Source organism: Phodopus roborovskii, unplaced genomic scaffold (genome assembly GCF_943737965.1).
Source record: "Phodopus roborovskii unplaced genomic scaffold, PHOROB, whole genome shotgun sequence".
Classification (NCBI taxonomy): domain Eukaryota; kingdom Metazoa; phylum Chordata; class Mammalia; order Rodentia; family Cricetidae; genus Phodopus; species Phodopus roborovskii.
The window spans coordinates 10,819,772-10,847,048 of record NW_026126578.1 but is presented as its reverse complement, the minus strand read 5'-3'; the positions used below and the strand labels follow the sequence as shown (position 1 = coordinate 10,847,048).

The 27,277-nt window shown below is 45.2% G+C and overlaps 1 protein-coding gene across 15 annotated transcripts in view; it reads left to right on the top strand.

Annotated features, from left to right (window-relative positions):
* Positions 1–27,277, top strand: part of Cacna1c (calcium voltage-gated channel subunit alpha1 C) — a 614,413-nt gene that overhangs the window by 472,554 nt on the left and 114,582 nt on the right. For 9 of the 15 annotated variants that reach the window (XM_051203679.1, XM_051203665.1, XM_051203667.1 and 6 more), the window contains exons 9-11: positions 1,354–1,526; positions 19,466–19,540; positions 21,959–22,049. In XM_051203679.1, the coding sequence (XP_051059636.1) occupies positions 1,354–1,526; positions 19,466–19,540; positions 21,959–22,049 (339 nt within the window). The remainder of the gene's footprint in view (positions 1–1,353; positions 1,527–19,465; positions 19,541–21,958; positions 22,050–27,277) is intronic. The other 6 variants (XM_051203678.1, XM_051203673.1, XM_051203676.1 and 3 more) reach the window with 1 other exon arrangement.

Here is a 27,277-nt window from a genome sequence, read left to right as displayed (position 1 = left end):
AAGTTCTGCCAAATACCACAGGCAGAATGCAACACTAGGTGAATAGTATGCGGTGACAGACTCCTGTATGTGACACCAGGCTCCACTGAGCCTTTTGTCCCCCAAGGTTTGTTGATGATGTGATTACCTCCACAGTGCCTTTCCCTGCAGCCACAAGCTTGTGCACGAAGCTCTGTTGGTAGTTCCATTGTCAGTGGTCCTGAATGGGGCTCTTACTGAGAGGTAGGAACTATGGCGCAGGGATTAGTCATGGCACCAGAGAATTCACGTGCACACCCCTACCCCCATCCTACCTCCAAGGACCCCATTTTCAATAGGTCAAAAGCCCAAACAAAGCAAATTCTGCCGCCCATGGAAAGAAGGGGTTCACACCTCCTGTGGCACCTGGAAACGAGCTTGTCTGTCATTGCCTCTGCTCCAAGCCTTAGCCTTGCTTAAAGTGAATTCAGGGATAGAGAAAAGGACCATCTGAGACAACTGAGAAGAGAACGTTCCCTATGTTTCCTTCTCCCAACAAGTCCCAGGCAAACTACAAATGTTATTTTCAACTGAAACATTAACTTGGATACCATCTTCATTTTATGTATTTTTCTATCCTGGCTAAATTGCTTTAATCCAAATGGCAGGCCCCAGGGTATTTTCTTGTGTTTGGAGTCCTTTGGGTATCCATGTGGGTTGAACTCCCTCCAGGCATGCTAAGAGCAGTAGAGTGGACTGTAGTTGTAAGGGCAGAGATTGAAGAGATCACACCTACTGGGCCAAATAGACAACTGATAAATACTTTCTACCTTCTGTGGGGAAATGCCCTGAGCAAGTAATTGCATTGGCTAGTTTTCATGGGGCAAATATTCCAAACTTAGCTGTTATCGAGCAGATATCACTGAAACCCGAGTTGGAAAAAGAAGACATTATTGGCTCGGAGACCCAGTACAAGTAAGTGGGCTCTTCATCACTGAGTCCTAATAATCTGTTATTTGAAGATGCTTTGTCATTAAAAAAAAAAGTGTGACCTAATACTAGGTGACACGTGTGTTTCCTTGTTGTAGAGGGGCATGACAATTAATGTTTGGCAGGGATCTCCCGATCTTTGGAGAACAGGAAAAGTCTATTGTGATCTAGAAAGTGAGTGGACAGCCCTCATCCCCTTAGATTTTCCTGGCCTGTGTCAAGAGCATACTGTCAGTGCTCCCCCTCCGGTGCTGGAGACAGCGCTCTATAGAAAGGGGGTGATTTGGACAGGGTTCTCTTCACAAAGCAATTAATACCTGCCTTGTCTCCCCTTCTCTCTGTCTTTCTTCCTGGATGACCCTTCTGTGGCGCCCTACCCACCTGCTCCCCTCCCTCTCACACCAGAGAGTTTTCCAAAGAGAGGGAGAAAGCCAAAGCTCGGGGGGATTTCCAAAAGCTTCGAGAGAAGCAGCAGCTAGAAGAAGATCTCAAAGGCTACCTGGATTGGATCACCCAAGCGGAAGACATTGACCCTGAGAATGAGGATGAGGGCATGGACGAAGACAAGCCCCGAAACAGTGAGCACCTATCTTTTCTTTGACTGGGATCTTGGTGAGATGGGAAGAGCAGTGAGCCAATAGATGGTGTTTACACCAACCTTTCTTTGCAGCCCATAGTTGATGTTCCTGGAGGAACATTCATCCCAATGGTTACTGTCATTTGCTACTCATAGGAATTAATCAGAAGGGAAATCACTGCCATTAATGTAGAAACCCTCATATTCCATTTAGAAACTTTGACCTGAAAACACAGTTGAGTTTGTGCTAAGGCAAGTGAGACATGCCTCTCCTGTGGGCTCTGTCTCTTAAGGTGGGGGCAGGCATCCAGCTCCTGTTCCTCTGCTTGGAAAGGTGTTCCTGGTCAGGATTCTCTCTGCACTGGCAGAGGCCTTCTGGGTTATCCCCAGATTTCTCTAGAGAACTGGAGTGAACACTCTCATTAGTTGGTAAGTTATAGTCAAGGATCCAAGGCAATGCTTCTGGGAAGGTTGGAGGAAACGCAGAGGAATTCCACAAAATCCATTTAGAGCCAGATCTCTTTCACTGGGTTTTCTCTTGGCAGATTGCTGGGAAACCTATCGAGGGATAAAAATGGGACCAACAGGTGACTGTAAATGTTTAAGATAACAAATCATGGAAATTCAAATATAAATCTGATTAGCCCAGCAGCTTTCAAAGTGGGGTTCCTAGTCCAATGGGGGTAGCTGGAACTTAGTAGGAATGCAAACTGTTGGACTCCTGCCCAAACCCTAGGGCAAATTAACCAAAGATTTTGATGCATGGTAAGTCTTAGAACATTTTAGGTTAGCTCTAATTACTGTACATTATAATAGATCTTTTTTATTTTGAATCACCAGCTCCCAAATAATGACATGGAAACTTTTTATCAATTGTGAAAGCTTGGCCTTAGCTTAGGCTTGATCCCAACTAGCTCTTAAAACTTAAATAAACCTACTTTATATTAATTAATTAATATAATTAACATATTAGTTATAAGATATTTAATATAAAACTTTATATTAATCTGCATTCTGCCATGTGGTTTGTTACCTGTCCTCAGTATCATATGTCCAACTTCCTCGGCTCCTGGCTGGCGAATCTCCTGCCTCAGATTCTTTCTCAGAATTCCTATCTCTGCCTGGAAGTTCCACCTATCCTCTTCCTGCCTAACTATTGGCCATTCAGCTCTCTATTAAACCAGTCAGAAGGTGACTTAGGCAGGTGAGGTAAAAGAGATGCATCTTTACACCATGTGCAAAAAGATAGTTCCAACTGTGCATGCTTCCTGTGACCTTGGCCTTTGTGGACCTAATACTCTGCATCTTCTTCTGTACTCAGCATTTCTCTTGTATTTTATATGTTTGAATAGTTGCATTTCTGTTCTTTCAAGCAGCATGACTTAAAGACAGATTTTCTTAAACATTGGGCATCTGGAGCACAGAGCCATGCAGGTGAGGGTAACAAGACAGAATCTGCCTCTAGATAGAGAGGGCCTCAGGAAGAGACTCTGCATGAGAAGAACGGGTGGAGGAAGAAGACGGTTCTCTCACTCCAAAGACTGCTATAATAAACCTATCAACTACTCCCTTCCCAGTAACCCTGCTCAAGGTACAAAGACAAAATTAAAACACAGAAACATCAAGGGATTGGTAACAACGTAATTTAATAACCCAAGGAAGCCTTCATGCTCCACTAAGTAGTTTTGCAAGCTGGAAGATGGGGCCTTTGATAAATTATTACAATGAGCAATGATGCCACTGAGGGTTTTTCTGGAAAAATGCATGGCAGCCTCTGTTACATTGTTGATGGAACCACAGGCCAGTTGATTAGTTTATGGCATTGAGTGGACCAGTACAAAGGTTGCCGGTGAGTCACAGAGGAACTTACAGAGGGTCGATGTCTTGGCTCTCTTTCTGCCCTTGCTCAGGGTTAATCAGGATAAATATTTTGTTAGGATGTGTCATGTAGAAATGGGCAATATTCACAACTTGTTTAACAGCCAGTTGCCATTCACAGAGACACGTGGTTGTCATCTCCTGTTAAATTAAGAGCTTCCAAAAGACACATGCTGCTTCTCCATCTTGCCCTTTATAGGGGTGAGTTCCAAGGAGAGTTTCCGGCATAGAGCATACCCTGCTGTTGAAGCAGATTGCACTAACAGACTTGTTGAGTATCTGGTCACTGCTGAGGTTTCCTGGAGCCGAAACATTGACAGGGTTAGACTCCAGAGAGTCACCTCTGCCCCATACGGCTTCCTTATGGCTTGTCCCTGGTCAGATCCGTCCTAGGAAAACTGGAGTGAGATTCTAGATCCTATGGAAATGGAAAGATGGGGGGATTGTTCCTGGGTATGTGTGTGGGGTGGGGGTCAGGGGAACAAAGATCCAAGAAATGGAAAGTACAGTAGTTACATATGATAAAAAGGGAACGTGAGACTCCAGAACAAAGCTGGAATGAGTTCTTAGGGTTCCCAGTAAATGGGGAGTGGATGTAATGTAGTGATTGGATTCAAGGAAGACCCAGCAGAGAGTAGACCTTTAGTTCATTCGTGGATGGATGAAGAGATGAGCTGAGCTAGATTCTATATTTATAGACACTTTACTGTTTGGATATAGTTTACTTGCCGAAAGGGCAATTCTGTGGCTTGGAAACTCTTTAGGACTTCATGATGTGCTCTTTGAAATAAATACAAGTGGAGATTTTTTTCCAGTTCTTTTCAGCTCAGAAACAAAATTGTGTGTGTGTGTGTGTGTGTGTGTGTGTGTGTGTGTGTGTAAGAGAGAGAGAGGTACTGTGTATGTGTCTGTACATGCACGTGTGTGAAAAGTCTGTGTGTCCCTATGTGTGGATGTATACACACACCTTCATATCCATGTGGAGGACAGTGAGAACAGGGATCAATCAATATCATGTGTCATTCCTCAGTACCCATCCACCTTGCTTTCTTAGACAGGGTCTTTCGCTGGCACCTGGGGCTCTGGATTAGGTTGTTAGCCAAAAAGCTGTAGGGATCTGCCTGTCTCTCCTTCCTCATCACCAGAATTACTCATGCTTGCTACTCTGCCTAGTGTTTGCATGGATTCCAGGAATGGAACCCAGGAACTTATGCTTGTGCAGCAAGAATTTTATCAACTGAGATTTCACCTCACCTCACAAAATAGAGAGGTGTGACTCCTTCATCATAGTTCTGGTGACTTTGCTTCTGCTCCAGTCAGCAACTCTTATCAGCACAGACCGGCCACTAGTGCCAGTCACTTGGAGGCAATGCTAACTGCATTGTGGGGACACCTCAGTGACACATCATTGTGCAGTCGCTGAACAAACCTAAGTGGACCTGTCAGTCAACTTTCCTAAGAAAAGATGCAAAGCCACTGAGAGGATAGAAGAATTGGATGTTGGAAGATAACAAAGAAAAAGCATTTAGTTAGGAGATTCTCCCTTAAAGGATTAGAGAAAATTATGTAAACTAAATATAAATAGTTATCTGTATATAGACACAGGCTCCAGTTATTCTTGTCATCCATTCATCCAGTTGCAAAGTAAAGGTCTATTCTTGCAGGAACTGTTGTTAGCGCTGGAGATATAACAGTGAACAAAGTAGTTAACACCCCCTGCCTTTGGAGAGGTTCTATTCTAATAGGTGGAGAACAGATTAAATCATATGTCAGAGGGACAAGTATTTGAGAGTTTGTGGTGTTAGTTGAGGTGGTCATGGCACACTACTGAGAAGGCAGGGTCTAAATAAAGATTTGAAGATACAAAGGAAGCGCACGGGTATTGGGAAGAGATTGCTCCTGGGAAAGGGAAGGGTGATGTCAAAGGAGAGAGCAAGGCTAGTCCATGTGAGAGCAGAAAAGTGGCTCATGCCGTTGGGTCCTGGGCAGAAGTGAGGCAGACAGTGGTGGAGAGGATGGGAAGGGAAGCCGGGAGAAGACTGTGTAATTTGTTGACATGAGGATCTGCATTTTAGCTGGAAGTAAGACAGGAAGCCACTGGAGGTTTTGAGAAGAGACGTGATACGATCTGACATGCATTTAACAGGGTCCCTGTGCCACTATGTGTAGAGTGAAATGGAAGCCACCAGGACAGGGACTAGCTGAGAGGAGACTCCCTAGGAGATGATGGTATGGTATCTTATCTTGGCAATAATGGAGGTAATAAAGTCAGAATTCAAGATGACATCATTTGCTGACAGATAAAATATGGGACATGAGAGAGAAAAGTCATTAATATTCCAAGTCAGTATAAGAATGGGACTGCCATTTACTGACATAAGGAAAACATAGCCAAATGAGGCAAGAATATGGAGAAAGGCAACTCAGACCTTTAGGTTTAAATGCCTATGAAATGTGCAAAAGGAAATGCTACGTAGGTGACTGGCAATGACTGAGTTCAAGAAAAAGCTTTGACACTGAGCTGTAATTTGGGAGGTCAGCAATATAGAGAAGGCACCGAAACACACTTGTCGGAGTGAAATCACTAGGGAAAGAGTGACTAGAGATTAAGTAAAGCCAAGAACTGAGACTGAGGTTTGGAAACTGATTGATAAAAAGGAACCTGCCGGAAACATTTGCAAAATGAGACCAGAGAACTAGAAGGAAGCCAGAGTAAGAGTGGCTGCGGCTGGAGGCCAGTGGGGTGAGGAAACACTGGCAGGAACCCTGACTGAAGCCTGAGGCGGCTTGTTCTCATTCTTTGGGCTCTCGGGCTCTTGTGCCACTATGTGTAGAGTGAAATGGAAGCCACCAGGACAGAGACTAGCTGAGAGGAGACTCCCTAGTCTAGGAAGAGAAGACATCCCTTCTTGGGATGGCCTCACACATGATTGCAATCCTCCTGTTCAGCTGGGATGCTTCAGCTGCCAGAGATCTAGGGACTCAGTCCTTCATGATACCATAAGGGAGAAAGGAAGAGACTCACTCAATCAGTCCGATATATCTGTGGCCCAAACAAGACCATAGCTGGATCCTAATCTTTAATGTGTCCCCAACCATAGCCAAGTCAGCACCAGGCTATGCCACAACAACTACTCATAGATAGCCTTGACAAAGAAGGACATGATAGGCACTCAAGAGCCACCCCAACACCATGCATCTGTAGACACAAGAAATGGCCATGTATAGCTTCCATGTGAGGGAGTGTTCGTGTTAAAAACTGGGACAACAGTGAGACCTCTAGGCTTCAGTGAGCATCCTTTTCCAAGGTACCCATTGAAGACTATTGCTGATGCACACAGCTCATTGTCATTGGTGGAGATGCCCTGCTCCAAGGACATAGTCCACTTTCCTGGTCCAGTCTCTATTTTGATAGAAGGCATTAGAGGGGAAAGCTGAGGATAAATAGATGGGGACACACGATATGGCTCAGCAGGTGAAGGTATTTGCTCTGCACACCTGTCAACCTGTGTTCTATCTCTGGAACCCACATAATGGTTTGAAAAAAGGAAAAGAAAACCAACTCCACAAAGTTGTCCTCTGGCCTCCACACACATGCTATGCACAAGCACTCCTTCCATACAGACTAATAAATGCATTTTTAAAAAAAAGAGACTGAGGAGAATTTCTTCTCTTCAAGGTAAAAACTAAATGCATCTGTTCAATGTTTACTCATATTGGAATTTCTCCCTCATATTACTAAGACAATGCAAGTACAGACACAGGCTTCTGAAACTTACTGTAAGACACATAATTATTTGGATGAGCAGATAAAGATGGGCATGCAGTAGAACAAAAAGTGGACTCTCTACACAGATAAGAAGATTAAACATTTGCAAGTGGTGGTGGGTAACATGACTCTGTGGAGTCACTTTTGTAATCATCATTAACCAACAGAACCATATGCCTGCTGTGTACCCTGCAGGAGTCAGGATAATGCATTATTGAAAGACAGAGATTTCAGGGCCTAGGAGAGCTGCAGGTTGCCCACAAAGAGCCCCATGTGGTTTGCAGGCATAATCTGAATATCATTGATTTACATTAGATATGGGTCAAGGACATGAACATAGTTATTTGATCTTAAAACAATTTTTTTAAAAGGTATAGTCAGCATTTCTCTGGATCTCTTTATGGCCAGGGACAGTCACATGTCTTTATCATTGACAGAGGGTCATGATGGTTCTGCTCAGATTTCAGGAGACAGTCAACATCCATTGTTTTCCTTGGTTCTCTTGACTGACACTCTGAAGTCGGCATGCCCCAGAGGCCACCCTGACCTCACACTGCTCCCGGGAGACAGAGGCCATCCAGCCAGATGCAGCTTCTCTGGCCCAAGCAATTCTAATGAGACCCCCCCAACCCTGAAAAGTTGCCTTCAGAATTGGGTAATAAAGTGGCAGCTGCAGATGGGAAACCACATCCTAGACTAATTATTAGAGAAGTCAACTTTCTAATGGAGTTCCAAACACCCAAATGCATGGATGAGCTCTGGTGAGGTCATGGGGTAGACCAAAACCAAAGGATTTGTAAACCTAAGTGTTAGCCTTCTACTCCATTATGAATAAACACGCATTTACTGCATTTTGGACTCATTCACAGTCATTTCTCAGACTGAAAGAAACTACTCTCACCAAAGAGCTTCAGGGCTCACCAGGCGGATAATGAGTAGGTGGACTTTTTGAGGGGTGGGGTTTGAGTTGAGACGGTGGCTCATTTAGTCCAGACTGGCTTTGAGCTCCTGATCCTCTGCCTCCCAAGTACTGAGATTACAGGCATGTGCCACTGTACCCATCTTAGATAAACTTTGATTAGGTTAAATGTCTATTATTTCCAAAAACATATTATTTGAATTCTGAAAAGTTTCCTTGGTTTTGGTTATTTTATACACACACACACACACACACACACACACACACACACACACACACACACAAACACCAGGTACAGGAGAAATTAAGGGTTCATTTCTTGCTCGAGTGTTTATTAGCATCTCCCTCTATTTATTAATTTTCACTGAGGTCAGATGGATCCTGCTAGAGTAGCGCTTGGATGATATATATTACCTTTAGCCCTAGGTGTCTTGATTAGACCTGATGTGCTTGTTCTAGTCTGTCAGACCACTGAGACATTCAAGAGTTTAGAATCCTGCCATCCCTGGACTTCTGGGATGACATGGGATCTGTACACAACGATCTTTACCCCCAAAACCACCTTGGTTGTCTTTCAAAGACCTCCCCATGCACCCTAACTTCTCTGCATGGAAATCCTGACCCACCATTTAACTTTAAACCTTTCTCTCTTCTCCTGCTGTTCTTAGCAGCTCTTCCCACTGCCCATCCCTTGCAGGACTGCACGGTACTTCCTAAATGTGACTTGTGTCTTTTTGCTGTTTTAGCCGATGCTGGGCTGGACTGTCCATTCTTTGAAGCAACACCTCCCTCTGCCCAGCACTAGCAGAGCCTGGGGGAGCATGGGCAAATAGTAAATATTGGTTGAAAAGCTGGGAGTGGGAAAAATAGGAACTTGGGCCCATCTTGTCACTGTCAGATCTGAAACCAGAGTGGGCCAGATAATGAATCATATATGTAAATTAACTTTCCGTCCTCTGATTTGTTGTTGTTGTTTTAATCTGGCAGCCTTTCTTTTTCACCTCTCAGGGAGGATAAGGCTATTCCATAATGCTTTTCTTCATGTGTTTCTCTTTTTTCCCTTTCTTCAAATATGTGAAGGTTGAACTCTGGATATCTCTTGATTTTCGTTCTCTCAGGACCAATAGCTAGCCAGCCAAGAATAGCAGTCAGCAAATGGTTAAGAGGCAAGTAAGGCTAGATGCTCCATGGCTTCTTTGAGTCCAGAACACTGAAGGCATTTCTGAGGCTTGAAAGGCTGATCTTGCTTCCTTCAAGGGGTGAGGAGGTTTGATTTCATCCATGTGTGGTCTTCAGCATAATGCTCATGCCATCCACTGGCTTGCAAAGGAGATTAATTTATGGAGTGAGTGTTAGCACCAGCTGAGACCTAATGAGGTCTCTGCTATACCTCCTGGATGGAGTGGAAAGCGACCATTTTGGTAATAAATAGAGAACAGCATCTAATTTGTAAAGTCTTCTTTCCGTAGCTAGGCCTAATCTGATCAGTGAGACTGAAGGGAATTGTTGATCTCCAAAAATTATTTTCCATGTCTTAATCTGGCCAGGAAACCTCACTCCTAATGGAAATGGCATATTGCTCTGGCAATAGTTGGGAATGACATTTGTCATTAGACTAACCCAATTGTTGCATATTGAAAAATACGCTTAGACTATAATCTACTTAAAACCAAACTGGAGCTGAAGCCGAGCATTGCCCTGTTCCTGGTCTCATTGGTTCATAGAATCTAAATCTCTTTCTAGTTAAAACACAGAAATCCATGGTAGTAGTCTTCCAAGATGTCAGCTTGACCTCACTGATTAGCTGGCAGAGCCAGATGGCCCACCACAGAGCCCAGATGGTGGTCACAAATAACTTCTTTGACATGTTGGAGATCAGGTTAAAAGAGCAGAACATTGTCTCTGGCACAGCCTTGGTTCAACTTAAGGTTAAAAAACTAATAATCATCCAAGCCCAATGTGGTGGCTCACCTAGGAGGCTGAGACAAGAGGATTGAGAGTTTGAAGCGTAGATAGACCTTGCCTCTAAAGAAACAAATTCAGGTAGCACAATGGGGACTTAAAGAATCTCTTTTTCCTGGCTTAAATCTTCATGTTAGCTAAAGTTTGAGACTTTTCAGTCTTTTCACAAGGCCTTAAGAATTTCCCTGAAGAGGCCGTTCCATGGGTAAGTTTCTGCTAGCACACAATAGGACTTCATAAATATTTCATGCAAAGAAGACCGCAGGGATGGATGTGTCTGAGAAGCAGCCAGCCTGCAAAGGACCAGGTAGCTGCTGTCATTCTTAGGGACTGACCCTGAGACAGCCATTGCCACTAAATGCTTAGATTCCTGCTGCCTTTGGAGACACAAGGTGTGTGACCCCGAGGTTCCTTGTGTCAGCCTACACTTCATTTTTGCATTGCCCAGTAGAGATAGTGTCCAATGTTCTCCATATACATATTACATTGTTTTTAGTAGTATGACTGACAGCCACAATTAATTAATTCCTCATCTTAGTTGTATTGTTTTTAATCCTCACCAAACTCTCCCAGAGTGGTGGGATTATGTCTCCATTTTCAGAAGAAAAGGTCATTTGCTTGAGAATGGATGACTGTGTAGTAGGAGGCACACACTGGCTCTCCCCAAGGTGTATAAATCCTTGGACCCTAAAATCGATTCTCTGAATCTCATCCATGTGAGACAGAGCACAGAGGCCTGTTGGGAAAGATAATTAGAGAGAAGTCCTAGAGAGCCCTGGTTCCTGGTCTTTGCCTGAGTCTAGATTAGCTCAGTGTCCTCAGACAACCCCTCTCTCCCCTCCCTGAGCCTCAGTTTCCTGCTCTGTAAAATAATATATGACTCAGCTCAAACCTGTACACCCCTGGGCTTTCAAACCCTCTTGAGGACCACTGTGGCGCTGTCCTTGAACTCCCTGTTCCAGAACAGATGTGTGCCTGGTCCAGCGAAGAGACAGCTAGTTTGTAGGGGATCGCTGTCCCCATTTTGACTGGGTGTCAGGAGGCTGCAAAGAGGAAAGTGCTTGGTACTAAAGAACCTAGAGCATGTCTCCTCACCCTCAGCTGATGCCTGGAGCTGTGAAACTTCCCTGTACTGGTCTGAGGTGCTGTGGGTGCAACACTGTTCATGGCACTGTTAATTATCTTCGAATGGTCAATTACTCTAATTGCTTTGCTTTCTCTCTGCCTTCTCATCTGCCTCACGTTTCCACATAGTGGTTATACTTTTGAAAGTATCCCCTGCCTCCCCGCGTTGGTCAGTTCCCCCCAGTGGCCCTTGGAAGCACTAGGCTGTCGCAATGCCGTGCCTCAGTGAGGCTCCTGAGGTTGCTGCTACAGCTTCAGGTTCCTGCTATGGCTCTAGAGTGCTGGGCAGGCCCTGCTCCTCCCCTTCACACTGTTGTTCGGTGGGCTTCTCTCTGTGCCTGAAGGTCATAGCTTTGCTCCCTTTCACCCAGTTATCCTTGCAATTATCATTTATCACCCACAATGCCAGAGACAACAGCAACAGAGCTGACTGGATTTGCCCAAGGGACCCTGGTGCTCTTACACAGCTCACAAACACCCACATGCCCCACAGTCCACAAGACTGACCATCCTCTCCCTTCCTCAAAGAGTCCCACCCATCATGACCAGGACTCTATCCTGGGGTGGCTTTACCTGCAGAACTTTTGTCTCAGAAACAGACATTTAACTCCAAAGTTCACAGTACTCTGATTCTTTCTTCCTTTCTTCCTTCCTTCCTTCTTTCCTTCCTTCCTTCCTTACTTAGTATGTATTCATATTTATGGTTGCAATGTTTTTGAGTCCATTGTACAACAGTCAAATCATGGCAACTAGCATCATATGTAACCCCTTATGTACTGGCAATCTGTTACTCAAAGACCTCTCTTGTGGTGATTTTGATATATAAGATGTTATTATTAACTATGATCATCCAACTGTACTCAAAAACACTGAACACAAAAGTTCACTTCTCCAACCTAGGAACCCTCCTTGCTTTGCTCTCTAAATGTGTTGTGTATAGACTCAGGCCGATTCCTTTCTTAACTCTTGGCTCAGAGCTGCTAGCATGGAGGCTGTGACAGGACTTCTCCCTCAGTGACTGGGCACCTACAGTACCCTCACCCTTTTCATGATTGGCACCAGATCTACCTGGCTTCAAATTCCTGGGTCCTAATTAGCTAGCTGTTCTCTTTGAACAAGTGATTAAGTTCCAAACCTCAGTTTTGTCGTCTGTAAAATGGGCTCCTATAATACCTCACTCATGGTGTTCTCAGTTCATAGGTGTGAAACATGAAAGAATGGCTAACACATAGCAAATGCTTAAGAAACAGACTGTTAGGATTAAGACAGAAGATAACATCATATGTACTTCTTGGGGACAAAACCTAAAACAGACATGTGATTATGACATGAAATACTCCTGGGCCAAGCTAGGAAGGGATCAGAGATGCACATTTTTTTCTTTTCTTTCATGCCATGCCAGATAGACAACACATTCTTCTAAGCCTGGGTAACTAGAAAAACACCCCCTGTAACCTAGGAAGAGCTTTATGCTTAAAAGACCTGGTTCACAGAGGATCCCTACAAAAGACCCATTCTACTGTATGCAGAGGGTCTGTGCCACATCCCTTTGGGCTGCAGCGGAGCTGTCCCTGGCCCTGTCGTTCCTAATGAAGGTAGGCATTGTGGGAAAGGAAAGGAGAGATGAGCATCCACACTCAGCAGCTTGTCTGCTGCAGGTGAACTCCCTCCCTGCCTCCTGTCTATTCACCCTCCCGTAGACCCGGTGCCATCGTGCTGGAAAGGGATTTTCTGTTTGGAGTGATGGATGCTTATAACCTGCTGGGGTTGCAGCGACCTTGGTTTCCTTCTTAGGGTTATAGCAGACCCAGAGCAGCCATCTGTACCTCCTCCCAGTTAGCAGCAGCAATAATAATTATGATGATGGTACACCACACCTGTATTATTCTTTTTTTTAATAAGTAAGGCCTCTGTTTGGATTCTTAATATTTGATCTTGTTTTATATTTACCTTGTTGGCTTAGAATAAGCCTGAGCTTAATTGCTTGTATAGAGGAAGCTAAGCAGAGTTGGGCTGACAGGAAGTGATTGAGAATGTTCTGGAAGTGGCGGTACCTTTTCCTGTGCTGCTGTCACCTGGTACCCCTTTGCTTCTTCTTTCTCGCTGCCTCCTCACTCTTTCTCCTTAGCCTTGGGTTCCTCCTATCCACACTTTCCTAAGAAAGCCCCTTCACCAATCATGTAGATGAACTCATCCATGGTAGAGATAAAGCACACAGGATTGAACTTGTCATGAAATGCATCAGTGCTCTGGAGCTATTTAGTATCCAAGGCCAGGAATATCTTGATGTGTCCTAGGCTAATGGCACTGGGGGAGTGAGAGATCCTGAATTTCAAGTCAGGCACACGACTACACAGTGAGAGATCTCTGGCTGTATGTTTGACTTGTCAATCACTGAAAAATGATGAACTCAAGTATCTATTCTGCAAGAGAAAAGACCATCCCATGGGAGATGCCTTTGTTCCTCCCACGAATCACTAGAGTAGCATCTATAGCTAAGACATCAACCTTCTTCCTGGCAGGGTTGTGCTTCCCTGCACCATAGTGAGAGACTAGTTATCTTTCACCCTTTCACCTGAGCAAGCTGTCCAGGCATTACCTGACATAGCAATAAGCCCTGGATTCATGGCCATCCATTCTCTGCCATGTACCAGCTTTCCTCCCAAGTACCTATCTTCCATTGGATTCATGTCCTTGCATGTCCTTGCATGTCCTAGGAGCACATCTGTCAGATCCTCACAGAGAGTGCTTTTAGACAAGTGGTTTAAGGAGAATTTGATGAAGAAGGCATCAGGATTCAAGAAAGTCGGGCACGGGATTCATAAAGTCAGAACTGCACCCTAAACTAGCAGTAGAGGAGTTTTATCTATGGGTCTGCCTGCAGGTACAAAGGACAGAGCAGCTGTATGGAGAGGGGCCACATGGCCAGACCTTTGTCATCAAGAAGCAACCAGTATGCCCTATGCCCAGAAGTGGCAAAGTAAGGACCTGAGCCCTGTCTCCTCTGACCTACCCACTGGCTAGTGCTCCTCACTGGCCAGCCTCAGAAAGAGAACCTTTAATATGGTTTATAAAAGTCAGCCTCCTGGGGTGCGCAGCATGGCAGGCATACAAGCAGCCTGTCCTGACAACTATGGCAATACAAAACATTGCAGCTACTGTTGCATAGACTCTAACTATGGGTTCAGAGAATTCTAAGACGAAGTTCCTAGTCTTGAGAAAGTTTGGATTTACTTAAGAAATAACAAACTCTAAGAAAAACAGTTTAACATTAGTTGATAATACTAGTAAGTGTTTATGTCAGTTATCATTTTACAAAATTCTTTTTACAAATATTATTTCACTTAACCCACACCAAAAGGTATTTGAGTAAATAATATCATGATCTTTCTGTGGAGGAGGAAATGTGAGTCCAGAAAAGTTAAGTGGCTTGCCTGAAGTGTGTGGTTGGCAGAGGGTAGGACAAAAACTAGTATCTAGATTTTTATTTAACATTATAAGTGGCAGAAGTGCTCTAGGAGATGAGGAAGGACTCTGAGCAGTGGGTGGTTCTAGAAGCCACCAGAAGCTAGAACTTGATCCTCAAGAATGAATGAGTGGTAGGAGATCTGCACTGCCTGGGATGGCCCAACCAGTACATGTCCCTGGCTTCGGAGCGAGGCCCTGGGGTCTCATACAGGTCTTCATCCCGCTCTCTGAAGTGAAGTGGCCGATCCCCAGCATCAGGAGAGGGTCACCACTGGGACCAGCAAAACTTTATTCACAGAAATAAGTGGCAGTCTAGACTTGGCTTTAAAGCAGCAGTTTGCAGGCCTACAGGATGTGAAATGGAGTAAGCAGACCCTCCCCAGAGGAGGGTTAAATGTGATGCCATGGAGACAGGTACATCAGGGACAGTGATGAGGCAGCTCAGTGTGTGTGGAGAGTTCTTCGGGAAGTGTGGAAACAGGCGCCATCGTAGCCTAGGCTACCTAATAAAGTACCACAAACTTAAGTGACAGAAATGGATTGTCTTCCTGATTCTGGAGGCTGGAATCTGAGATCAAGGTGTAGGCCAGACTGGCTCCATGGAGGCTGTGAGGGAGGGGTCTGTGTAGGTCCCTCTCCTTGACTTAGAGGCACTGTCTTCACCCTGTATCTTTCCGTGATCTCTGATCTCTCTGTCTCTGTCTCTGTCTCTGTCCACACGTCTTTTCATTGGGGCACAAGTCATGTTAGATTGTGGCCTCGTTTAATTATATAACATATTTAAAGGCACTGTCTCCCAAAACAGTCCATTCTAGTTAAGAGGGTTTAAGACCTCAGCATGTGGGTTTCTAGGGGGCATAATTCAACCCAAAGCAGATGAGATGCCCAAGTTAAAGGGAGTATAGCCTACAAGGTAAAGCACTAGGAACTCTTTTGTTTGCTAGCCATACTGTCATTAGTGCGTTGAGGAAATAAATGCTAGCAATCACACTTTTAATATAAAAATGTAATGAAGTGGACATCTGGCCAAGTAAGTGGCAAGGCTCCATATAGGAGTAGATGGGCCTGGCCATTGCAGCCCAGCAGGTTGTATTCCACGAGTGACCCTGGGACTTCTGCCAGCATTCTCCCTCATGGGGAAACACCTTCAGCCACCGCCAGTAATGTCTATGCTGGTGTGGTAACTCACTCTCAATGTGAAAGGAGCAGGTAAGTTCTCTGAGTTTGCATAATGGCTTAACAGCTACATTGCAAAATGAAGACAATATTTTTCTTTGCAAGTCTCAAGAGAAATTAGCCATCCTCACTGATGTCACGTGAAGACCTTAGAGAACCCCACACCTGGGACAAAGTCAGGGCTGTTAGAGAACCCAAACATTTCAGAACTCATCATATTTTATCTTTCTTCCCAGATTCATTTCACATTCTCTGGTGCCTCTTAGGTGGTAAGAACACACAGGAAAAATCAGCCTAGGTGTCATATATGTGATTGTTTCTCCCTGTATCTCTTCTAAGCCTTGAGGTTGGGAAAGAAGAAAAAAAGGAAGGGACTCCCAACAATCTTTCCATTTCCATTGCTAAGTGACCACACTAATACTTTCCTTTACCAAAACACAAACTGCTTTGACTCTCAAGCCTCTGTCAAACCCCTTCTGAGTAATTTTTGTACTTGTGTGAATGCATCTGTCCACCTTTTGATGCACATATTGATGTTGTGGTGGCCAAACAAGATCTAATTTCTTCTTAAGGGAAACATGAGTTTCCATTCACTGGCCCAGTCCAGATCAGCCCTGCCACTTGGGGATCTGTTTCATGAGGGTCTGTCCAAGGGGAGCTGTAGTTTTATTGTGATCTGGTTTCCTAGATGGTATGAACCTCCTCATTGACCACAGCTACAGAAAGAGTACCAGAAAAGCTGTGCCAACATAATTCAAAGACATCACTTGGTGTCTTATGGTGGACTCCCAGAGCTCAGTGGCTAAGATCTCAGAGGGCTTAGATCTCACATACCTCCCCTGATGTATATTATTGTGTGGCTCCACATTATCTCATGGAGAAATTATATGTAGAGATTGTTATAATTCATTACAATTTCCACAGCATCTACCCAGTCATTTTCCAAACAAGATGAGAGACACTAACTGCACCTCAACTGAGACACAGAGACAAACCACCAAGTACCACTCAAGCAAGAGAGGCTACTGAGAGTAGGTGTTTAGAGGGATGGATGGGGTAGAACATACTAATTCAGGGATGAAATGAGCTGTTAGCAAGCTGTTGCCTAAGTAGATGTGGTGGCTCCTAGCTACCTGGGAGGCAGAAGAAGGACTCTTTAAGTTAAGCAATTCAGGCATCCTAGCATCATCACAGAAAGAAAGTATGTGCAACATTTTAGCTATTGCTGCCAAAACTAAGAAAATAGTGATGCCACCTGTCACTTGCAGCAACAATAGTGGATTGCTTTCTCGAGAAAGCTTTGTGGTTTTTGTTTGTTTGTTTGTTTGTTTTGTTTTGTTTTAGAATCTTCCTCCAGAGATCCACATTTGGTGATAGCCTCTGTTATCAGTAAATTCAAAAAATGAGCTTCATCTCCCCTCGGAACACATCAGATTAGGCTGGGGAGATGGCTCATCCAGTAAAGTGTTTACTGTGAGCATGTGTGCACACGCACACACACACACACACACACACACACACACACACACACACACACACACACAAACTCAGGGGCTGTGTTTTACAAAGGCCATCACATAATCACATTGGAATAGGGTGTCCTCTGACCCCTGAGTTCTTTCCCATCTTTCAGCCAATCACCTTAGCTAAGCAACCATAGGTGGTCAAGCTGTCTGGCTCACCTGTGGGATACGTGGCTCACATTTGTGATTCTAGGCCTAAACAATCAGAGCACATAGCTCCCGCAGAAGTCTCCCTTAAAACAGCAGCTGCCACAGTGCTGTGTGGTCCTTTAATGACAGGAGCACAAACTTCATTTCAGCTGTTTTATCTCCCAGATGCTTATGGAATAAACGATCATGAATGTGCCTTTCTGGTGAGAGAATGCTCATTTCAGCTAGGAACCTTTAGAGCTGTGACTTGACCCACAGAGCAGATTGAATGGAGACTGAGCCAGAAGTTCAGCCAAACCCCACCATTGATTTCCTGACCACATGTGCTTACAGCTGAACACCATATATTTATTTGTCAGGTTCTTCTTATGGCTTTTAAAGTTACCCTACAGTTATTTCAAAAGCCAGACAAAATGGGGCACACTTTTCGTCAAGCACAATGCTGGATAATGCTGCTGGTTGACAGGTCTCTGACCTTTGTGACACTGACCAGAATCTGTGTACACACACACCAGCCGCAGAAGCTTAGCAACAGGCAGCCTTCTGTGTCCATTTCACCCCTCCACAGAAAGCACGGTCCTCGTGGGCTCTCATTCTTGCTTTAGTTCTTGTTCTTGTTCTAAAACGTACCTCTCTAGAATGGAAATGGGAGCTAACTCACTTCTGATGTTTGATTCAGGTAGGATTTTTTGAGAAGGAAGAAAAGCCTCAGAGCTGATTTGAGAGTTGCTGTTTATTCTACCGTGTGTTTTGTACACTGGAGACACGAACCTTCCTGTAGGTTGGCAATAAGTTTGACGCCTTTCTAAGAGGAGCCAGACTTCTGAATCCCCACTAACAAGAAAGCTCATTGGCTATAGTCTGAGTTGCAGGAGACTAGGATGAGTTCCTTTCACAGCCTTCCCTAGAGCACATGGGCCACTTGCCTGTCCTCATCAGAGCACAATCGTTCTTATAGGAGTGTCTGGTAACTTCCTACTCCCAACCACTGCTGCTCCTCATTAATGAGCTGAGGTCAGGACGTGTCTATCACTGATTTCCAACAGCTGCCCTGTAGCCTCACCAAAGCACACAAGTATGAGTGTTATCAAGAGAAACACCCTTCCTGGGGAGCTGGCTAAAGCATTGGTTCTCGGGACTTGAGGCCATCACATAGCACAGCTGCCCTGTCCATTAGCTCCTTCCTCTTCAGTTAAGCCCAGACATGAGCGGAGCCTAAGGCTTTCTGTGCACAGGAAACTTGGATGAAAAGTCAATTCCCAAGACAGCTTAGTTGTTCTTTACTCAACCCAGACTCTCTGGTTATTCCTCTTCAAAAGACAACAGAGTGTCACATACACTGTGTATGAGTTACAAACATGGTGTGTGCAAAATTAAACAAATTAAACATCTGAAATCCAAAGAAAAGCAGATGTATATGTACTTTGGATGAAACCAAGACTGAGGCGTTGGATAGCCTCTTAGTAAATGAAACAAAATGACTGAGCTAGACAAGGGGGAAAGTAGATCAAAAGACAAGTGGGAAGGAAGTGTTGGAGGCCACAGAAGCTGGCATTTATGGTCCCTGTGAGGAAGAATCTTGAGCAACCTAGCCAATGGGATTGAGGAAATTCAGGCAAGCTGGACCTTAGCAGCTTTAAAAGGGACATCCCTACTCAGGTGACACAGATACTAGGCAGTTTCTAGTTACATATGCCAGTGTGGTTGGGAGCCTCGTCTAGAGTCCGCCATTTGCTTTACCTGGGGCCCATCATTTGTTTTATGTTGTTAATTCCTGTGACTTAAGAAGTTTGACAAGATTTTATGTTTTCTTATATGTTTTGGTTTATGCTTTTCATTGTTTTCATTAATTTGGGGAAATAAAAGTGTTCTATGTAAGAACTGGGTTGTTTCTTTTGCCTGTGCTGATTGCATGTTCTCTGTTGATGTCTTGTCCCTGATGTTGACACTGCCCATCCTGTCTGTGAAAGGAGGCGCTGCGGCGGGCTTGCTTGATCAGAAGAAAGGGAAGTTTGCTTGGTTTAGTCACTCTACAGAAACCCATGGTAATGTCTCCTATGCTCTCTGTGTGTAAATGTATGTTGGTCCATACAGATTGCATGGGAGAATGTTCCTCTTGATGTGTGTGTGTGTGTGTGTGTGTGTGTGTGTGTGTGTGTGTGTGTGTGTGTGTTTATGAGGGGAAGACTGCTGACCCTCATCTCCTCCACTGGATAGAGTCATTGAGCTTGACAACCAGCACCACCTGTTCCCTGATAGAGATGGAGCCCTTCCTTTGGGTAGTGACAGCTAGAACCAGTCACTGTAAATGCAGAATGAGCCCCAGAGCTGGAAGTACCTTGACCTTAGAGGATAGGCTTTCTCCTAAGGCCCAGGGCACTTCTTCTGAATTTTGGTGTCTTTCCAATCCTAGCACTGCTGTTTCCACACCATTCTACTCACACACTAAGAGTTCTCTGAGAGCCAAGTATCACAAAGTCCGGTGGCTTTCTACATATGGCTCACATCTCCTAAGCATGACACCTGGAGAGTTAAAGGGGCCTGAGTCTGGTGTGGCTAAAGATTAATGAACTGAAAGGCAAAATGCCCATCACTTTTACAACTCCTTATGTAAGTGGGTCATGCACAGCCCAGGGAAACCACCTCAGGCCCCTATTCCTAGTCCTCAATGCTAAGTCACCTCAGAGGACTAGTCCCACCCAAAGACCTTGGCTGGCATGTGAATGTCAATGCTATCAAACTGAACAACATTGCTGGGCTACTCTGTGCCATCCAGTGGTGCACCCAGAGCCTGACTCAGCTTCGCAGTCATTGGCTTTACCCTAGATGTAGAAAAGAGACCTGGTCTACACTGGAGTAGTCAAGGTGAGCCTGGGACAGAGACAGTGCCCAGTTACTAGTCCTGTCTAGGGCTACTGTGTGACCTAAACCATCATACCCATTGTCTAAGCATTTCCTGTGACATCAGGGGAACATATTAGAGCTGGGTAATTTCAATAGTTTCCTCCATCCTTTAATATCTATGAGATGATGTCTAGATTACTTTTCCTCAACATTTCCGATGCAGAATCCTAAGTCAAAGAGAACTACTCCATGTAACAGTCAAAACATAGTAAGTCATGGGTTTCCTGTTTGGGTCTTCTACTTTGGAAACGAGTCTCTTTCAGTCCACTTGATGTGTCTTAAACCATTAAAAAGAAACTGAGGGAAGTCCGCCTCCATCAGCATTACCATGTAACCAGTGAGAGTCTTCCCCTGGGCTGTAGTAGTCCATGGAGACTTGTCGCTAGCTGTGGACACTGCGGCTGCCTAAGGCTAGCGATTTCTTATCAAATGAGGTTTATTCTGGAAGGAGTGCTGTTTCACATTGCTCTAAAGAAATAATGGTAAAACCAAGGAACTCCATAGGAGTTGTGGTACACACCACTAATGCCAGCACTCCAGAGGTTGAGGCAGGGGGACTGCAAGTTTGAGGGCATCTTGGAATATATAAAGACCATATAGTCTTTTTTTTTAAGTAAAGAGAGAGAGAAAGAGAGCAAGAGAGATTGACTCATATTACATTAAAAAGGATGATGGCAGTTCTGAAGACCTCTTTGACCTAAATTTTAATTGCATAGAATAAATAAGTGAAAAGAAATGATACCTTCTAAGCCACCATGCTCAGTCTAAGCTAGAAAAGTCCCTTCTAGAAATCTAGCTTGCTGCTGCCATAGTATAAGATTTTGAGCATTGCTTGGGAAGATTGGCTCCAGGAGAAACAGGTAACTAGATGGTAGTGCCAGGACTTATGGGAAGAGAGATGGTATCCCTGCAGGCTCTCTTTGGCCAACATTTAAGCATAATTCTGTGGAGCCTGCAACTAGACACCTCCAATCCTTGTCTCTGCCATGTTGTGTGGGGCCAAACAGGTGAGTTTGACAGTTGCTAGTTACCTCAAGCCCACCATCTCAGGTGTGGTCCTAAGTGTCATTGTTTTATAACACAGTGCACTGCAGGAAAAATAGTGTTCTCAAATCCAAGAAATTGGAGTAGCAAAGTTCCCTTCCTGCAAACAAGCTAGATTCCAGTCTTGGGAGGAGCTGGTAGGGGAAAGAAAGAAGGCAGTGGAGTCTTGTTTTAAGAGCTTCTCTCCCCATGGTAAGTTGACAATGCAAGTGGAAAACTTTACCACCCTTCTGAGGGCAGAGCAAAGATGCAACCATCATCCTGGCCCAACTGTGACCTGTAAGGTAAACGGTCTGATCACCAGAGTCCCTCCTACATTCCCACTCAACTGCAGTGTCCTGGCAGCTGACCTACCCAGTCTGATGAAGACAGTGCCAGGGCCAGGCCCCCACAGACAGGCCAGCAGGTGGTGCCCAGCCAACCCTGGGCTAGGATGGTATATTGTACACTAATGTTCTTCTCCTACCTTTCTCTCCCTACCCTCAATGCCTTCCATGTCTCCCCTTCACTCACAGTGAGCATGCCCACAAGTGAGACTGAATCTGTCAACACTGAAAATGTGGCTGGAGGTGACATCGAGGGAGAAAACTGTGGAGCCAGGCTTGCGTGAGTACCCACAGCAAACTTAACACTGAGTTCTTCCGGGACTGTGCCCTGGGAAACCGGCTCATGGGGGCAAATGGGATGGGTCCTCACTGCAGAGGTGCAATCAGAACCTGGATGACAACCTGTGCCCTGTGTGTGTGGAGGGAAAAGAGGCCTGGGGTGAAGTATGGCCTCGAACGTGGCAGTGGGCTCTTCAACTTCAAGTTCATCTTCAGCACTTCTGTTAGGACCATGAAACATGGATGCTGGACCCTTTCACCCCACCAGAGAAGTACAGAAGTAGGGGTGCTCTGATGTCTGGGGTTTTTTCCTTATTCCCTTTTGTCTCTTTCATAAGAGCCAGTGGGCCAGGGTCCCTGCAGGTGCTTAGTCATCTTCTCCATTCTGACAAACATGGCCTCAAAGAAAATCAGCAGCTGAGAAACTCCACTACCGGGGGATGACCTTCTGGTCCTGCGCAGCTCTCAGCAGCCCTTCAAAGGAAGGGAGCCATTGCCTGGGGTACCACCTGGATGTCCTTAGCCTAGGAGGCTGCAGTCCTTAGTAACTAAGCCTTCCTCCCAGTCCCTGGTTCCCAGGGCTCTGACCTGATATGAGAGCAGCACACGCATGGATTGTCACAGTCTTGGACACAGAATCAAGTCATCCATGTCAATGACCCTCCCTCCCTAAATGAAGGGGGGAAATTGTTTAATTACTAAAATTGGCAAAACCGATTTGATTACTAGTATCACAGAAAGCAGAGTCTGGGGGATAAAGGGCTATGCCACTAGGTAGCCACACCCAGGCTTCACTTTGGGAGGCAATGGCTGCTTTTCCTATGGCCTTGAGCATGACATCTGTGACCTTGTCTTGGCCACTGGAAGGAACTGCAGACAGAAAGCTCTGAGTAGGATTAGCCCAAACAAAATGTGTCTCCAAATGCTCCATGAGTAGAACAGCACCTTCTTCTGTGCTGTGACTCACTGTCACACAAACCCAGCCTTCTCACGACAGTAGGCGCGTCAGAGTGTGCCTGTGAGTGAGCCAGAAGAGGGAGGTAAGCAAGGCTGAGGGGCAGTGCAGCCAGGTTCCAGGGTACACAGGGCTGTGGCATCACTCACTCTGACAGTGGCACCAGGGAGTCTGCCCTGCAGATTTCTCAGCATTGTGGAGAAGCAATTATTGTCAAAATGTTGTTAAAATATTGTGCTAATTACATCTGTAAGCAGTACTCCCAGCCTCTTTTCTTCTTTTCTCTTTTGGAATTTTACAGAATAAGCACTTGAGTTTCTAGAGGTGGCCCCAAATAGCAGTGATAGGGCCGGGCATATGGGACTTTTCTAGCCCATAAGTTCTAGGCGTTTCTGCTTGCTTGACATCAAGGATGGGAAGTTTGGAAAAAAAAGATCATCAAGGTTATTACAATGCTGGCTTTGGGGCATGGCCCAAGGTATAAACCAGGAGGGGCCAGGGAGCTGGCACTGAGAACTCACTTCACAGTACATTTTCAGAGTACATGATGCGAGATTGGAGAGCAAACACGATTGTCCCCTGTGGAGGGGAACTGGCATCGCTGATCTATCTGTCACCTCCTAGGAGGATGTACTCTGCTTCAGGAGTTATGCAGAGTACATACCCAAGTTGATACATACCTACGCTGCATACTAAATATAAAATTGTGGTGCCAGAATTACAATATACACTCCATCAGCTGCTTTCTTTCCCCGTGTCCCAACAAGACAGTGATGGGCTAAGATGGCCGCCATTCCTATCGGTGAATAGACTTGAGAAGAGGAGCAGACTGAGGGCAGAGTGAGAGGTCATCATTTTGTAAGGACTTGCATGTAAGGAGAAGGCTGGGGTAAAGATGTCGTGTGGGTGGCAGAGGGACATAGAAAAAAGATCTGCAATGTGATGCAGTTTGGTGACAAAGAAAGACATCAAATAAGGATTCACCAAAATTTGGTAAGAGAAATTGATAACAAGGCTGAAGCAAAACTGGAGGAGGTCCAGCCTATGCGGGTACTGTGTGAACGGCAGGGTAAGGAGCTCTGAGGTTCAGTTCTGAGTAGAGATGGAGGCTAGCATTTGAGGCTATTGATAAGTTCATAGGATAGAGTTTGTTAAGAGAGGTATAGGAAGCAGGAGACCTGGACCAAACTTTGGGGAAACTGACACACAGAATAGAAAGACACAGGCAAACACAGTTACACTGGAAGGGAGATGTCAGGAAAGCCCTGTCTGTGTCAACCTTCATGGCAGTCACAGCCTATGGTGGGTGATAGAGATAGTAGTCATCCAGAAAATGGCACTGACCCCACAGAGCTGACAGTCTAGTGTGGAAGGCTAGAAATTGGGTGTTATGATTCGTAAGTAAATGTAATGGCTCCTCAATAGTGGAGAATCCTGGTTTGGAGTGTCAGGTTAGGGAAAGTCGCTGAGGGATTAAAAATTTAAGTTGAAAACCAAGAATGACTATAAATACTGAGTTCCAGGGGCCAGCGTGTGTGAGGGACAGTGGTTCGAGTGCAAGGCAGGGACTGGTAGGCCCCACAATGAACTTGGTCTTTGATATAAAAGTGTGAGAAGTTACTAGAGGGTTTTAAGAAGACAGTGCTGTGAGGGAGTCCGTCTCATCAATCTTGCACTCTTGGAGGATCATTTTGACATTAGGAACAATTAGGAAATAGGGTGACATATCCATGAAGCAGCCACTGTGGCCGTTTGATATAATGGCAGCATCAGGTAGAGTTGTAATGTGGGGACAGAAAGGATGGGCGGATTGCCAATGTGTCCTGGAGCTCTCTGCTCCAAGGGGTTTTAGAGGTATACTGACCCTGGGAACCAGTCTCAGCAAGAGGAGGTGGAAATGTGCCAGTTCAGGGCACCCACTAAAACAGTGAGGCCTTGCAAAGGGATAGGGAAAGGAAGAGGTGCCAGAGGAATAAAGGGCTGGCTTTCACTGCCATCCGGGTGATATTCGAGGCACTGAGAAGTCACCGAAAATCAAGAGACTAAAGAAACTGCAAAGGAATTGGGTCCAGGAAATAGATTTTTTTCTGCCTTGGAAAATGAAAGGGAGCTGACATGAGACCCCAAGCAAGCTCCTTCTCTATGGTACAGCTCCTTTCTCCCAAGAAAGGGACAGGGTGGACCAGTGGTTCCCGCAGGACCTGAGGCTGGACACTGCCTTTCAGGGCTACTTAGGGGGGCACCACTACCATCTCGTTGGCTTATTTGGCTCCACGTGAGATCACAAATGAATAAGGCATTCTACGGCTTGAGAAATCACACAGCCGAGACTGTCCTTCCAGTTCTGAGGACCTGTGGTTCTGTAGAGAATGTGGAGTAGAGTCAGGAGCACACTGGGCAGTAATGGGAATCATTCTAAGACCCATCATCATCTTTCTCAGGGTGGGGGCTGGCAACCATAGAAACTTGAAGGATAATCTTGAAGATACAAATGGGAAGACCACCAAGGGACCTCTAGATGTGCATCTCTGGACATTCTGGAGACTGACACTGTCAATGTAGACTTGGCATCTTTAAAATGTATTTTTTTTGGTACTTTTTATAGCCTAAAAGCACTTTTAAAAAGGACAGTTATGCGAATCTGGGTGGGAATTAGCCACAGTGACCCAGCTAAAGGCCAAGTAGATAATCTGCCTTATGTCAAGGGTCACACTGACATCACTAAAGGTCAAGCTGAACACTAGAAGCCAAGTCTATTGTTTGCCGGGGAGCCTTGGAAGTGGCAGAGTGATTGAAGAGACTACAGGCAAAGCCTGGGTTCTGGGAAGGAGATCCAGGCTAGAGATGTGGAGCAGCTGGGTTTAGCATCCAATATCTGGAGCCATGTTCAGCTTGGACAGACTCCAAGATATGTCCCCTCTCATCATAACAGCTGGGGTCATGATCAAGCTGAGGAGTCAGAGAATCTGAGTCAGCAATCTTTCTGAGTGTGCTGAAGGCAAAATGAATACAATTCAGGAATACTCTCCCACAGCAGGTAGTAAGTATACAGAACTCAAAGAAGGAAGGGGAAGCTGAAAGTATAAACAACTCCCAAGACATTCGGATATTTGTCAGATAACGATAAATAGAAGTGGGTAGCTAAGAGGGGAAAATGGTTTGGGGCTGTGTCTAATTTTGTATGTCAAAATCAAGAAGGAAAATCTTGGTCTTCTGGGTTGATCCTAGAGGTCCAGGTAAGTCCCTGGGAATAAACAGACTTCAGTCCCCACCAGTGATGTACTCTGGGGGTCACAAGCGCTGGCTAGTCATTAACCTCCTTGTATCCTTGCTCTAAAACAAGTCCACCTGAGACATGAGGTAGGGATGGTGTTGCCCTTACTATGAATGACGGAAAGGTCCAGAAACTTTGGAGCAAGCTACTCATGCTTGGGTGCACTGGAGGCTTCTGCTGTTTCCAGGACTTTACAGGTCTGCACAGACATCAAACATCAGTAGGAGAAAGGTGTGCTAAGGTGTTCAGGGCCTTCTGGCTCCTTTCTCCACAATGAAAACAGCTATCCAAATATGAAGTCTATCGTTACTACTAGAAGACAGTGGGCTATGAGCAGTAGTGTCCTTCTATTTTTTGAAGTCCTGTAGCTAACTGCTCCTGCATACAGGGAGTGCCAAGTAACCAAAGCCTTTCATCTTATAACAAGTTATAAGCCCACCCCTTCTAGGGCCCACCCTAGTGGCATACTCCTTTCTATATGCACATACCGAGTAGTGTTGCTGAGGGCTGGGGAAATGTGCTTATATTAAAAAACAAATGGATATTTTGGATACAGAGAACCTAAAGTAATGCTCACATGCATCTGCTAGCAACAAGAGCAACAAGAAGCCTTCTTCACGTGAGGAGTACAGGGTTAGACATCAGGACTCAGAGCCAAGTAAGAGACTCATGGACCATTTCCTTCGGCCCAGGGACTACAAGGGCACAAAGAGTGGCCACACATTTCACTCAACATTGAACTCCCCTTATCCCATGTCACACACTCATTTCTTCAAGAGAACTCCCAAGTTCCTCATCGGGGAGTTTCTGCGGTCTCACAACTTAACTGGACTGAAAGTGAGACTTGCAGGGGGCAAGGGGTCTGAGATGAGCCAGAAACCATTGAGACCCTCTGTAGGAAAGAGAGCCTGGAACCAACTCGGCTCGCTGCAAGATCCCTGAGCTCAGTATGCCCCTGCTGCAGAGAGTAGCCTACCTCCCTGTCTCCATTTAGCAGCTA